Source organism: Montipora capricornis, unplaced genomic scaffold (genome assembly GCF_036669925.1).
Source record: "Montipora capricornis isolate CH-2021 unplaced genomic scaffold, ASM3666992v2 scaffold_142, whole genome shotgun sequence".
Lineage (NCBI taxonomy): Eukaryota > Metazoa > Cnidaria > Anthozoa > Scleractinia > Acroporidae > Montipora > Montipora capricornis.
In genome coordinates, this window is record NW_027179906.1 from 15001 (window position 1) to 30000 (window position 15000).

The 15000-nt window shown below is 42.2% G+C and overlaps 2 protein-coding genes across 2 annotated transcripts; both read right to left on the reverse strand.

Moving 5' to 3' along the window:
• Positions 1 to 7794: 7794 nt before the first annotated feature.
• Positions 7795 to 9207, reverse strand: LOC138034644 (uncharacterized). Its single transcript, XM_068881852.1, has one exon. The coding sequence runs from the start codon at positions 9205 to 9207 to the stop codon at positions 7795 to 7797; it is 1413 nt and encodes a 470-aa protein (XP_068737953.1).
• LOC138034645 (uncharacterized) lies at positions 9208 to 11655 on the reverse strand. Its single transcript, XM_068881853.1, has one exon. The coding sequence runs from the start codon at positions 11653 to 11655 to the stop codon at positions 9208 to 9210; it is 2448 nt and encodes an 815-aa protein (XP_068737954.1).
• Between the last annotated feature and the right edge of the window lie 3345 nt (positions 11656 to 15000).

The window sequence follows — 15000 nt, forward strand, 5'->3', positions numbered from 1 at the left end:
TCCTGTAATGAATCCTTTCTTAATGCCCGGTGGATGGCACGAATAAAAATTTGTGTATTGAAAGGTCTCTGTCCGTTTGTAATGTGTTTGCACATCAAGGGTGGATTCTGTATTTAATCTCTCGCCTTTGTACACTTTTGTGTCTAAGAATGTAATTTCTGAGTCTGCTATTTCAGCCGTAAATTTGATTATATCGTGGTAGTTGTTTGCCTTTTGCACAAAATTTTCTATATTGTCTTCGGTTGTGTGCCACACACAGAAGACATCGTCATTGTATCTCTTCCAAACTAGCAGTTTAATTTTGCTCTTGCTGATAATGCCTTTTTCTATTTTCGCCATGAAAACATTAGCAAAAGCCACGGCCATTTTGGTTCCCTTTGCCGTTCCGTGGGTTTGCAAATAATGTCGCCCATTGAATTGGAACGAATTCTCTTTAAGTATCAGGCAAAGCATTTGCCTTACGAACTTAGTAGGAATTGGTAAATGGTTTTGAAAGAAGTCTTCGTACACTTTGCATACAGTAGTGGTCCCTTCCTCTTGATGTATATTTGTGTATAAGCTAGTTACGTCCATTGAGGCAAGGATTGCATTCTTTGGCACTTTCGTTTTCTCAATGAAGTTTATAAAGTTTGTTGAATCTTTCAGATAAGATTCATGTTGTTGCGCTATCGGCTCTATGAGGCGGTCAACGAAGCTTGAAATTCTTTCTGTAGGGCCGTCACACCCAGTTATTATAGGTCTACCTACTAGTATAGGCTTGTGAGTCTTTGTTAGTGTATAAAATTCTGGAATTCTCGGTGGGTTTGGTGTTTAGGAGAGCCATTTCGCTGTCATTTCGTCAATGTGGCTTTCTGTGAGCAATACACATTATTATTTTTTTATTTTCTCAACTGTTTCATCAGCCATCGGTTTATCTAAGGGCCTGTAGTTGCCAAGATCATTCAACAGAACTTGCCCCTCTGTTATTTTTTCTTTTATGCTCATTATTACAGTTGTCGTTCCTTTGTCGGCTTTCTTCACAATGATAGTTTTGTCACGTAATAGGTCCTTCAATGCACGCCTTTCACCGGGTGATAGGTTGTCCTTCGGCCTCTTTCCGTTGATTTAACATAGAATGGGTGTTGTTTGTTTTCGTTTCCGTGAAAGATGTATTGGAGGCGCATTCGTCTTGCGAAAAGGTTAAAATCTCTTAAAAGGTTGCGCTTATAAAGTCTTCATTTGTCACGGATGTTGGAATAAACTTTAGACCCCTTGATAGCAAGGTTATCTGTTCATCTGTAAATTGTTTATCTGATAGGTTCTTGATATGCTGTATGCGTGACTCAATTGCTTTTTGAAAGCGCTTTTTATCTTTCTCCCTTTTTCTATGTTTCCTTTTGCGATTTTTAACGTTTTATTTGGGTTGGTTTGACCATTGTTTCTCGTTTCTGAGGAGGCAGAGAATGCACACGTATAAGATTTAACTTCTTTATTGTTTACTTGTGCCCTCAATCGCTTCAAGTGAGAGGCGATTGTGTGAGGCGATGTGCAAGGCATTGCAACATTGGTAGAGAGAAGACTGGGGAAGACATTTACTATTAAGCGCAGAGTCTGTGATCTAGCGATGTTTATGATCAACACGCAAGACAAAAAAAGACGCCGGCAGATGATTGGTATTGTCGTCACAATTTAAACTTTGTTGTTTTTTTTAATCAACTGTGAACTCAAGTAAACTAATTACATATAATTTCTTTCAATTTTTCTACTAGCCATCCGGCTATTAAACACGGTTTTTTTTACTAGCCTCGTGCTACCAGACTAGCAGGGATGTGGAACCTTGCTTGGATAGCTGTGAACAATGAAGTATTATTCAAAGTAAGACTTACACTTGTTATGACATCAATTGTGTTGATTGCCTTGGATAGTAAGGCGTGGTCATAGGTGGCAATTTCCCCCTGTTCATCATCTTCTGCACCTCTTGTAGGAGTGGGACACAGAAGAGAAGAGAGGGAGAGAGGGATTTCATCATCATCATCATCAACATCTATGCCATCCGAGCGGGAATGTGTACAGTGGATTTGGCAGGTGATGCTTCCGCAATAATTTGAGGAATGAATGATTAAATTCATCAGTGAGGCTTTCATGGTTAGTCACATTAATAGAAAATTTTGTAAGATTAACGAGAGACGCTAAGCACTTTGAGCAAAGTTTGAAACATTATCAAGATGGTTTGAGAATCTACTCTGAAATCCCGTGTTAGTTTCACAAATGCACGACTGGTGAATAAGAAATGTGTTCCACGCATACAAGCTCAGTTTTCTATTCACGGAAATAAATGAGGCAGTTGACTGGTTGTGTTTAATTGATTTCTCATAACGGAATGTGACAAAAAATTCTAAAGATATCCTTAGGTAAAAATTGGTTAAAAGAGCTATCAAATAGACAACTGCTCATGGCCAACTTATAGTGAATAAAAGTGCACACCTTTCTCTTTGGTTTATCCTTTTCTCTTCGCAGGTTGCCTGACTGACTTTAGGAGTCTTTTTCTTGGCGATCTTTGAAGGAGGCAATTCTGTGATGTGAAGACTGATGGCAAGTGGTTAATATGTGAAGAAATATTACGGCCATTTCACCACCACCAATTGGTCACCAGTGATTCAATACTTATCACCTCTGCCATGTTTACCCTCCCAGGGATAATTCAGACCATGAAGGTAAAATCCAAGTAGAATTAAACCTCATTGGATGTTGTGCGTTGTTTTAAGAAATTGAAACCGTAAAATAGCTCGCAGTTTGACCACTTAGTTTTAGGGCTCCAATACATTACCGTATTTTAGCCATTCATGTGGGATTATTCACCGCACTGTATCACCATACAGAGGATAAGATTTATTGGCAGCTGACAGGATGGCTTATTCCAGAAATTTTCTATTAAATATCCGGATTTTTTGGAAAGTTTGGAACAACTTGTGTCACGGTTGGCCGGTACAGCCGATTCCAAGTCAAGTTTGGGCACGTTTGAAGTTTCCGGACTTGTTGGCACCAAGAAGAGGCCACCGAGGGGCAACAAGCCAAAACCTGTTTAAGGATGAAAAACAGAGTAATGGAAGACATAGTTTTAATGCACCAAATTCTCAATTCTTTCAGTTAAGTAATCCAAGTAATCTCATTAACATATTACCAATTGCGATTATGAATAATAGTGACAGTCCAGCAACAGATGTGGAATGTCGGTCGTTTCGCCAACGAGTCGTTTCGCAAACCGTCAGTTTGGAAAGGTGTTGGGTCGATTCGCAAACGTCCAATAGTCGTTTCGCAAACTTCTAATATTGTTGCATGCGACAAGCTCACAACTGGCCTACGACATGCTTTACGATTGTCGGCCCTAACATCGGTTTGCTAATGGTGTTTCATTTCAAAATTCTCCAGCGTGACAGTCACGCTTGCACATTCTCAATTTGAGACCGTCATTATTCACGCTGGCAAAGTTTAAACCTAAATGTCGCTCTGTGAAACTGTAAGGGCTGATTTACATGGTACGACTTTGTCGCATGCGACAACGGCTTACGACAGGCCCACGACATGATTTACGATTGTTGTGTACGTCAGAAAATATGTCGTAGCATTTTAAAACATGTTTTAAAACGCTGTGACAATCGTAAAGTCATGTCGTAGGCCTGTCGTGAGCTTGTCGCATGCGACAAAGTCGTTCGGTGTAAATCAGCCCTAATGTAGAATCACAGACATAAAAGATCAAACGTGAACTCGAATGGGAATTCAAATTTCGCATCATGAAATTAAAATGTCGCATCGTAGAACCCAAACTCGCGGACATAAAAGATCAAAGGTGAACTCGAATTTGAAAAGAAAATATATTATACAGACTACTGATTCTAAATTAAGATTCATATGTTAACTTCACTTGAAACAATACACACTTAAAATGACACAACTAGCTCAGGTAACTTAATTTAACTATAATACTATATTACATATAAAGTTTATTGCGCACGAGCTGGGCCATTTAGATGTGAACATGTCTTCAACAGCTGGATGGCGGTCTTCTGGCGGTTGTCATATTGCTCCCAGACGTCAAAGAGCCTGGCTTGGAGGTTTATGTACAGTTTCCGTTGCATACGCTTAAGTTTGTTCTCTGACACAAGTCTGATTGTGACGGCAGCTAGTCTGGCCTCTCTGTCAAGTAGATCGATCAGCGAATACACGGGAAGCCCGCTCTGCCCGCCTGCTCTTCTATTTAGCACATTATGTCATCCTTATGTGTCATCGTTTGTGCGAATCGGCTGCTGGTATACGCTCCATTCCTTGGGTGTGAAGATGGCGTTCTCTATCCATTGCCTTTTAATGTAATCAACTAGATCACGAAGGGGCTGTGTTTGGGCCTGAACACAGAGGCGGTCGAACATTGGTCTGATCTCGTGGAACGGCAGGAAGGGTAGGGCCATCAGCTTTCTAATGTAGCGGTGAACACTGTCATCCTTGGTATATGCCATCTGGAGTCCTACCTCTTGTACCTTTTACAAAGAACAACAAATATGTTAGCAATGCAGGTGTTAGGGTTAGGGTTAACGCTAATCCCAGATTAAAAATTAGCCAAGGAGTTTTTTTCTCTACTCCCAAGTGCTGTTCAACGCCGATATTCGGCAAAACTTTACGTTAGAAGAAGTCAATCTTGAAAAACAAAAATAAGCAAAACAAACTTTTCACCAAAAAGATAAAACTTGAAACAAAAGTTTACGTTAATCAGCTTTCGAACAACCGGGCACTGGTGAGCATTAATCACACGACTTAAAAAGGCGGGAAAATGATCGGCAATAAGTACAACATCATTAGGTAGGATATTGAAAATTCTATATCCGGAAGAGTCATTTTAAATCTTTGTTGTTTGATCTAACTAACCTTTCTCCATATGGCTTGAGTCCAGTGAAAGACACAACCTTGTATCTGCACTGCCGGTAAGATGGACCAAAACGCCAGCCACATGGCCTTCTCAAAGTCAAGGGTAACCTGTCAGACGGCTAGTTCGCTCGGCAGCAACTCAATGACTCTCCTCAATACCTGAAAGTGAATTTAAAAATGTGGAAAGTGTAAGTAAGAACGTTAACATTGAGGTTTATGGTCCCGAGAGTTCTTATATCCGCCTGGAAGAATCCAGCTGGAACACACTCTTCCACTAGCTCGAAGTTCATGTCCTTCGGGTTCTCGGGTCGCAGACTTTGGTGAAAGCGGTTAGCGGTCCTTGCTATGTACTCCGGTTTGGGAAGGGCTGGACAAGGAGCTTCTGTTAATTCATCCAACGGGACCTAAATACAAGATAAAAGAAAGCTTGTTTATGTAGGAAACATGTAACCGAACCCTAATTGCTAATATAACCTGTTAAGGGACAATTCGTTATCAGAGAATTTGTTATTCAACTGTAAGGCGTATCTTTCTTACCTCATTCACTATTGCTGCAGCTGGCTTGAATTTGTCCTCCAGGGCCTTTTCTTTTACTTTAGTGACTATTTTCTTCGCGATCACAGCTCCAACCTCCGTTGCATGGTTGTGTGGATTCTTCCCTGCTTGGAATTTTCCGTCCCTCTCGTCTATCAACGCCTTACAAGCATTGCCTTTTGGACCCAGACCGAAATATTGTTAAGATAAGCGGTAAGCAGACTAGACTCAGCTATATAAGCCGAACCCCTTTCTCCGAAAATTTTCTTTCATCTGAATTTTTATTTCGGTCTGAATCTTCAATTGTTTATGTAATCGCTTTACACGCAAGGTTTTATTGATTTAGCCTTGAACACAGTGAAGAGTACGCGTAATATATGAGGTTTGCGAAACGACTATCGGACGTTTGCGAATCGACCCAACACGTTTGCGAACTGACGGTTGGCGAAACGACCGGTTACCACAGATGTGACACAGTGTCATGCAATGGTCATGCAACGTGCTCAAGCTTTTCAGAAGTCTTAAGTCAGTGTGGCTTACCTCAACGCACATTCGGTCAGGAATAGAAACCATCTATTACAAGTGAGGGCTTTAATGACTGAAAAAGAGTATGGAATTTTAGCGGTTTCCGAATCTTGGCCAAATTCCTCTGTTACAAACGCTGAAGTGGAGATTGACGGATACAAATTGATTAGGCTTGACCGCCCTAAACATCGTGCCGCTGGTGTCTGTGTTTATGTTCGGAGATCTCTCAAAAGCAGAATCCTTAAAGATCTTTCTCGAATTTAGGATTCTGGCTTTCATCAGTTATGGGTACAAGTTCAACACAGGAGATTGAAATCATTTTTGCTGTGTGTCACCTATAGAACTCCTGACTGTCCGCTCTCATGTTTTGTTTAAGATTTTATGGATCGGTATTTGCAAGCTTTTACCTATGGAAAGTTCTTTTTGGTAGTTGGAGACCTCAACTGTGATCTGTGTTTCCTCGACCGAAGCGTTAACGGTATAAAATAGCCACGTTTCAAAGGACTTTCTGTTGTTTATTGATGAGTCTTTCGAAACCTATGATTATAAACAGTTTATCAGGTTATATGAACAAAGTTCAAAGAAAACGAACCACAGATTTTACATACCCGATGGCCTCAGATGTCGACTTCGGGAGGAAGCTTGCCGTACTAATGTTATTAACGGTGATTAACCTAATTAAGTAGCTATGACGTATCTAATTTCGTCGCGGCCGAAACACTCCCCGCCTCCCGAAGGTATTGACCTAATTCTTAATTTACATTTCGTAAGTTAGTTTCATTTAATGTCCTTTGAATCTTCATCATCGTGAAAAGGAACCAGCACGATTAGACGCAGTACAGGTCGCTCGATTGTTGAATATCCTCGACCCTTGTATATACCAACTTTTTTATTCGGCGCTGGATTCTTGTACTGAATTGTAACTTTTCTGACCTTGCCATCCTTTCTGGGGTTAGCTGCTATGACGCGTCCGAGCTTCCATTTCCCCCTTATCTGGTTACTGTCTTGAATTAACACGATATCGCCGACCATGACATCACGTTTACAAGTATGCCATTTCTGGCGTACGAGCAAGCTTGGGAAATAGTCTCGTGTCCATCTGCTCCAGAATGTGTCAACAACGTTTTGTATGAAGTAAAAGCGCTTTCTGGGGTTTGCGTTTTCATTAAATGGCCCGTTAGGAACCTTTGTTGAAGAACGTCCTAACAAGATGTCATTCGGGCAGAGATATGCTCCGTCTTCAGGTGAAGTTGGATGACGACCGATCTGCCTCTCGTTGACTAAATTAGATACTTCGTAAAGGACTGTCTGAAGTTCTGGAAATGTCATAACGCTCTGTCTGATTGCTGTAGTAATAGCTCGCTTTATCGATTTTATAAGGGCTTCTGATATTCCGTTCTGCCATGGTGCGTCCGCGGATGCGAATTCCCACTTTAATCCTTCGTTCACTCCAAATGTTTCGAGTTCTTTTAAGTTCCATTTCTTCGTCATATTCTGGAGTTCTTCACTAGCTGCTACCAACTGTGGACCGTTATCAGAGTATAGCTTTGCAGGATATCCTCTGAGGGATGTAAACCGTCTCAGCGCAAGTAGAAATGCCTCTGTACTGTAATCGCCTACCAAGTCAATATGAACTGCTCTTGTGCTCATACAGTTGAACAATACCCCATAACACTTTCCGATTGTTCCCTTCTTTACCTGGTCTCTTATTTTAAACGGTCCGAAAAGGTCGATGGCTGTACTATGCCAGGGTGGTGAGGGCATAAGTCTCTCTTCTGGAAGCTGTCCCATGACCTGCTTGTTGAGGTTTTCGTCCAGTTTATTGCAAGTGACGCAGTTTTATCTAATGGACTTTACTATGTTATGAATCTGAGGAATCCAGAATCGTAATCGAATTTTGCTTACGGTCATCGACACGCCATGGTGACCTTTTCGATGTATATGTTCCGCATAAAGCTTAGAGAAACGATGCTCACGAGGAATGAGGATCACTTCTCTCTTATCGTAGCTCAAGTGCACCCATTTGCCGGTCCGATGACCAACCACTATTACTCCATCTTCTCTGCGCTTTGGACACAAACGCTTATATTTAGATTTTTTGACGTTTGTAAGCATTTTTCTTTGCGCATCAATGATCCAAAACCTTTCTGCTTTAGAAATATCGTCCGGCGTCAGGGTCTTTGTCGCATTCTTCAGACTAACTGGTTCTCTTGCATACATGGCTAATACACATGCTGTTACTCTTAACAGTTTGTTGTAACTTGAATGTCTGTTTATATCAATTCTTCTCGCGAGCGAGTCCTGTTCTGCAGCAAGTGTTGTTAATGCCGTTTTCATTGGTAACTCTGGGTGATGGACTACATTACTTATTGGCCATTCTGATTCCGGGAAATGTAGAAATCTAGGTCCCTTTTGCCAGTCGCTTTCGCTTTTGATATCGCTTGGTCGCTTACCTCGTGTTATCCAATCGGCGATGTTTTTATCACTCTCGACCCAATACCAGTCTTGGGGATTGGTACCTTCCTGTATCTCTCCGATGCGAGTAGCGGCGAATGTATTGTAGCCGTAAGATTCCTTTTGGATCATCCCGTGCACTATTTGAGTATCAACTATATGGTAGTATTTCGCAAACTTGTAGCGAGATTCTTTGTCCAGAAAGTTTTTAATCCTTTTGCTTAAGACTGCCGCGCAAAGTTCAATTCGATCGATCGATAATTTCCTGTTTGGCGAGAGTCGGTTCTTTGACATGATCAGTCTGGTTTCAAATTTGTTGTCCAGTAATGTCCACCTGATGTAAGCACATGCTCCGTAAGCGTTGTCTGACCCGTCACTGAATATGATAAGAGTCGGCAGACCGAGTGCACCTGATGGTTTGAGGCATCTTGGAAATATAACTTGATCCATATTGCGCAGATCTTGGAAGAATTCCAACCAGTTAATCCTTTGCTTCTCAGGGACAGGGTCGTCCCAGCCGAGTTTCTTTTCTGTTGCCCAAAGCTGGCGCATCAAAATCTTTGCTCTGACCGTAACGGGAGCTGCTAGACCAAGAGGGTCATATACGCGGTTTATCTGTGAGAGGATAATCCTCTTCGTTATTTCGCCAGTAGTTGGGTTTTCTTTGATGCGTCCTTTGGCTTTCGTCAGAGTTAAGTCTATTCCCACTTCAAACCGGAATTGATCCTTGTCTGTACTCCAAATGATGCCGAGTACTTTCTCGGTTGATGAATTTTGCTGGTTGGGTTCTAAAGCCATTTAGTTTCCTGTTTTGTCGTTCGAATAGAACCAACCCTTTATCTTGAATCCGCCCTTGACTAGGACTGCCTCAATCTCATTAGTTAGTTGCTTAGCTTGTGTGTCGCTATGTACACTGTCTACAATGTCATCCATGTACGAGTTGGATATTACGGTATTCGGGGCTTGTGGATAATTCTCTTTTGATAGTTCCGCTGTCTTTCTCATGGCTACGGTCGCTATGGTACCCGAGGGTTTGTCTCCAAATGAAACTCTTTGTATAACGTACGTATCCGGATCCCTGCTTGTGTTCATGTCGCGCCATAGAAAACAATGGGTGTGTTGCTCTATGATCTTGGTCTTCACGGTGTGATACATCTTTTTCACATCTCCGATGAATCCAATTTCGTGTTCTCTGAATTGCACGAGGATTCCTACAAGATTATTTAATAGATCGGGACCCTTTGCCCAGTACTCGTTAAGGACGTGTCCCATATAGTTCGCGCTGCTGTTAAAGACGATCCTCACTGGAGTCGATTTCGAATCAGGCTTTAGAACATCGTGGTGGGAGATGTAGTGGATAGGGCCTTTATAATTCTCGAGCTCTTGCTTGCTTAGTTTTCTAGCTACTCCTCGTTCTACCATGTCCTCAACTTGATTTTGATAAACTCTGCTATGTTCGGGATTTTGCAATAATCTTCGCTCGGTGCTTAAGAGTCTTCCAAAGGCAGCTCTTTTGTTATCTGGCAGGTCGTGTGGATCGCGAATCCAGGGATATTCAGCGATCCAGCATTTTTCCTGTTCGTTAAATTCAAGGCCTTTCTCGATGAGATCCCTTTCTTTCAGAGTGTAGTCGCTGGTTCCAGGAGCGCATTTTCCGCATTTGCAGCCTCCGCAGCGCGGTGTGCAGCTAACACCTAATATCTCGATATTGTAGAAGTCGTCAATTTTGACTGCTTTTAGGTGGTTTGCACATGCGTCGAATGCTGATTTGTGGTTCTTCTCCCGAATGGAAGGGTGTGTCCCGCCTATACATCGTCCAAAACTATTCTTCAATAACATTAGGTGTTCGACATTTCTTTCTTTTACCGGGTGGAAGCCTGCGTAATCATACCCAATGAGGACGTCAACGGCGCCTTTCGGCCGAGTCACGTCGCCCCTTTGTATCTGTAGAGCGTCAAGTGCCTTATCCATGTTAACACTTTGAATGTCGGTGGTAATTTTGTCTATTTCGCAAACTTCCACAAGCGTCGTTTCGCCCTTGAGGTCAATGAGCGAAAATTTGTATTTTCTGGAACTTATCTTCTCTTCCTTCCCTCCCACCTTCACGAGAGAGATTTCAAGTGGCGTTCCGCGCAGACTTTCTTCCCGTGCTTTGTCGTGGGTTATGAGGCTAATGGATGATGCGTTGTCCCACAAGACGTTTGCATGTCCTCTATAAGTTTTTATTTGTTGCAACTGGAGGATGCAGGTCTCATTACCCCCATGGCTGCATGCACTGGATATTGCGGATGCGCTTGGAGTCTCTGTCTGATCTTCTTCATGTAATGTGGGATGATGTTTCTTCTTACATTCATTTACGCCGCAATCCTTTTTAGAGCGGCAATTGCGTGATCGGTGACGGGTTCTGAGGCAGGAAAAACACGCACCTTTTTCTTTCAATGTTGACAGTCTTTCGCTTACTGTTTTATCGAGGTATACTCTACAATCCTTGGTAAGATGATTCGAGTTTTCGTGAACGATGCACTTGCTGTAAGTTCTCTGGCTGCGGCTGTCGTGTCTTTCATCCACTGTGGCGTAATGGACAACTGCCTTCGTTATGGCTGGGCCCTGCGCGCGAAGATCAGAACCGTCGTACTCGATAGCACGTTTTTGCGTAAGTAAAAATTTGAGCAGGCTCGGAAACTTGTTGGTTTTGTCCACAGTGCTGTCGTCAGAACTTAATAGTTTAGCCCATTCTTTGCGTACGTCTGGCGGGAGTTTTCTCTCTATGATGCTTACTGAGCTCGTTGTGGTTATTTCTGCTTCCAAGCCAAGTCTCTTAAGGTCACGATATCCGTCTTCTATGATTCCTACCAGCTCTATGAATCGCTTGTTTTCGCCTTCGCGGATGGATCTTACGCGTCTTATCTCATTAATTATCGCGTCCGTGACTTTTGCTGGGTCCCCGTATTTTTCGTCGAGTCGCTTCCACATCTCGTAAACGTCATCGTCGACGCTCTTTACGTGAGCTAAAGGTTCTTTTCCGAGACAGGAACGCAACGTGTAGGATAATGTATCTTCCGTAAGGTGCGGCATGACTTGTTTCTGGAAGTCTCTTTTGAAGGATGGATATTCTCTCAACTCTCCTTCAAATCGGGGCATTTTGATTTTCTCTAGTTGTAGGTGATTGCTCTTTTCTCCTTTGATCTGCAGCTGCAGTTCACGTTCATGTTCGCCCACGAGGTGTGTTTCGAGTTTAGCGTTCATCTCGTTATACGTCGCTTGAGTAGCTTGGAGCCATTTAATTTCATTGGCTGCAGATTCTCGCGTAGATAAATCGAGTAGCACGCTATTCACTATTTTGCACTCTGCGAAAGCTTCGTCAATCTGTTTCTGAAGTCTCTTCGCCGTAGACGGCTCTACTTTGTCCGCGCTGAGTGTGTACGAAGCGCTTTGACAAGCTGTTTCAAATATGGCTCACGCTGTTTCTCGTCTGATCATTGCTTGATCAAAGAATCGTTCCATTTGCTCGCGTTCTTTGTTCGCCTTATCCCTTTGTTCCGTTTCCGCGCGCGCTCTCATTTGCACGTCCGCTATGTGGTTAATAAAGTTAATCTTAGCTTTTGTCGCTTCGGTGAACTCCTCCTGTACTTTGTTGATCCATGTTTCGGCGGCTTTTAGCTCGGCGTCGTCTGATAAAAGCATCGCGTAGAGATCGTGCTTTGTTTCCAGGACGTTCCATGCTTCCAGGAATTGAGCGTAGTTGTTTTCCACGAGTTCGTGATTGCTGGCTGATGAGATGGACTTGAGGAGTTCGTTCCTTTTTCTGGTGAATCTTGATTTGGCGACGCGACGGACGTTCTTGGCTTCTTCTGCCATCGTGCTGATGAACGGGTTTCGAATGTTTCCTTGACCGAAGCGTTAACGGTATAAAATAGCCTCGTTTCAAAGGACTTTCTGTTGTTTATTGATGAGTCTTTCGAAACCTATGATTATAAACAGTTTATCAGGTTATATGAACAAAGTTCAAAGAAAACGAACCACAGATTTTACATACCCGATGGCCTCAGATGTCGACTTCGGGAGGAAGCTTGCCTTACTAATGTTATTAACGGTGATTAACCTAATTAAGTAGCTATGACGTATCTAATTTCGTCGTGGCCGAAACAATCTGCTTACAAGCTCCTATGAATCGAGAGCGCTGAATGACTTGTGTAGCAGCTTACAGTACTGTGCAAAAGTAATGATAGCGAATTTCGTAGAATTTCGACGAAGTTCTACGAAATTCTACCTAAATCTGCGAAATTTCGAGGAGAACGAATTTTCGGCGAAATTTCGCTGGCCTCTATTGTTTCACCATTAACGAAATTTCGTGCAGATGTGCGAAATTTCACTTGGCAAATTCACTGAAGGTGGCAAAATTCGTTCGAAATTTCGTTAGTGGGAGCGAAATTTCAAACGAAATTTCACAAGTGGGTGCGAAATTTCAAACGAAATTTCCAACACTTTGTTTGTGTGAGCGAAATTTCGAACGAAAATCTTGTTTGGAGATCGAAATTTCGTTCACCATTTGTGGTCATTACACGAGGGTCACAAAATGTAGAATGCAAACTGAGGGGGGGAAAAAAAACAGTTCACTGATGGTAGTCCGTGTTGAAAGACATCGATAGTCATGCAGTCCTTTTCCCGCGATTTTAAACAAACCCTCCACTGTTTTTACAAATATCGCTTAAAATGTTCCAAATGTGCTTATTAATAGACCTGATATAAAAAAAATGCCTTACCTAGCGAACTGATTTTCTTTTCGATTTTCAAAGAACAGCCTTTCAGCCACTTCGAACTTCCGGCGGCAGCCATCTTGAATAGCGCGCAGTGCACTGTGGGCTGATGACGTATCGTGGTTGCTCGTGTCGCGGCTTCGCGGTAAATTTGAGTTGTAAAATGCCTCACTGCGTAGCTTTTGGCTGCAACAAACAGACTAAATACCGCAAAAACCGAAGTGTAAGCTTCCATGCTTTCCCAAAAGATGAAAGATTTCGCCAAGCTTGGGTTCGAGCGATCGGAAGGACGTCACTGCCAAAAAATCCTCGTCTTTGCTCTGAACATTTTGAAGCCGGCTGCTACGAGGATAGAGTCAGACTTGAGGGTGAACTCCTCGGTTCGTGCCCTTGGAAAAGAAAGCTCAAGCCGGATGCTATCCCCACGATCTTCTCACACAAAAAACCCGCGCCTACTCGTCTTACCAGCAGAAAACGAGCAGAGAAAAAACAACGACAAGAGGTTTGTACCCAAAACTCGAGACCTCTCTCTTGAGATATGAGTGCTTCATTTTCGTTACATCTCTTTTGTTATAAATCTTTGATTTTTTGAAGTAGATCTTCGTTTTATGGTTTGAAATCATTGCCTGAAAGTGTAGTTAATTCGCGGTCGAATTCTTATCTCACCACACATTAAAATAAATTTTGTGTTAGCTAGAAAAGATGACAGATATTTTTTTCTAGCATTAGTTTAATGGTCAATATTCCATCATATTTGGCGCATTTATAAGTCTTCCCTTCAACCTTGAGATCTCCATGTTTCAGCGGTAATTGTCGCACCTTCGCTTTCATCAGAAATACCCATAGATGGGCTCAGATTGTCATCACACTGTTCCATAGTCATCTTTTTTTTTTCTTTTTTTTTTTTTTTAAAAAACTTTTTCACTTCTGTTTGATCCTATATCTATCTAGACCCTAGATGCCATGTTACAAAGCACGTCGCATTCGAAAAATGACGAAAATCAAGAAATGGTCATGACAACTGAAGAAATTACTGAAGAAGTCACTAATGAAGAAATTGATACAAGCTTACTAGAAATCGAACGTCCAACCACATGTGAAATGGCTTCGCAAACAGAATGGCCGGAAACAACGAGTGTACAAATCAGTGAAACATCAAGAACCGTAACGGTTACAACCTGTGATGTTGGATGTCAATTCCCCCTTGACATTACAGAGGAAGCTTTATCAGATCATACAAAAATTTGGTTTTATCAACGGAGTTGATAATGTAAATTGGCCACCGTACAGAGATTCTAAAAGCTGACGTTTCGAGCGTTAGCCCTTCGTCAGAGCGAATCGAGGGATTATGGGTTACGTGTAGTTTTTATAGTAGAGTAGGAGCTACGCTATTGGTGGTAACATGGCAACGTGAAAAATAGGAATATATTAGTTATATGAAAAGCGTTCGTCAATACCGTGAGGATTAAGGGTGCCGATTTGAAAGATGAATTTTTGTTCCAGATTCTTGCGGCTTTCCGTCGTACCTAGATGTAGGGAAAGGCCGCAGATAGCCATGTGTTTTTTTGGAGTGGTTAGGCAGATTAAAATGGCGAGCGACTGGCTTAGATGCATCCCTGTCATTCTTCTCAACATCGCGGTGTTCGCGGAATCGGTCACCTAGTCGTCTACCTGTCTCACTGATGTATAATTTATTGCATAACGTACAGGTTATGCAATAAATGACATTTGCGGAGGTACATGTGAAACGATCGGTGATCTTAACGGATCGCTTAGGTCCCGATATCTAGCTAGTGTTGACAATGAAAGGACAAGTTTTGCATCGTGAGCGGGC

Bases quoted from the DNA above. Each gene is read 5' to 3' on its own strand.
- LOC138034644 (XM_068881852.1), bottom strand. From the start codon at position 9,207: ATGGCTTTAGAACCCAACCAGCAAAATTCATCAACCGAGAAAGTACTC.
- LOC138034645 (XM_068881853.1), bottom strand. From the start codon at position 11,655: ATGAACGCTAAACTCGAAACACACCTCGTGGGCGAACATGAACGTGAA.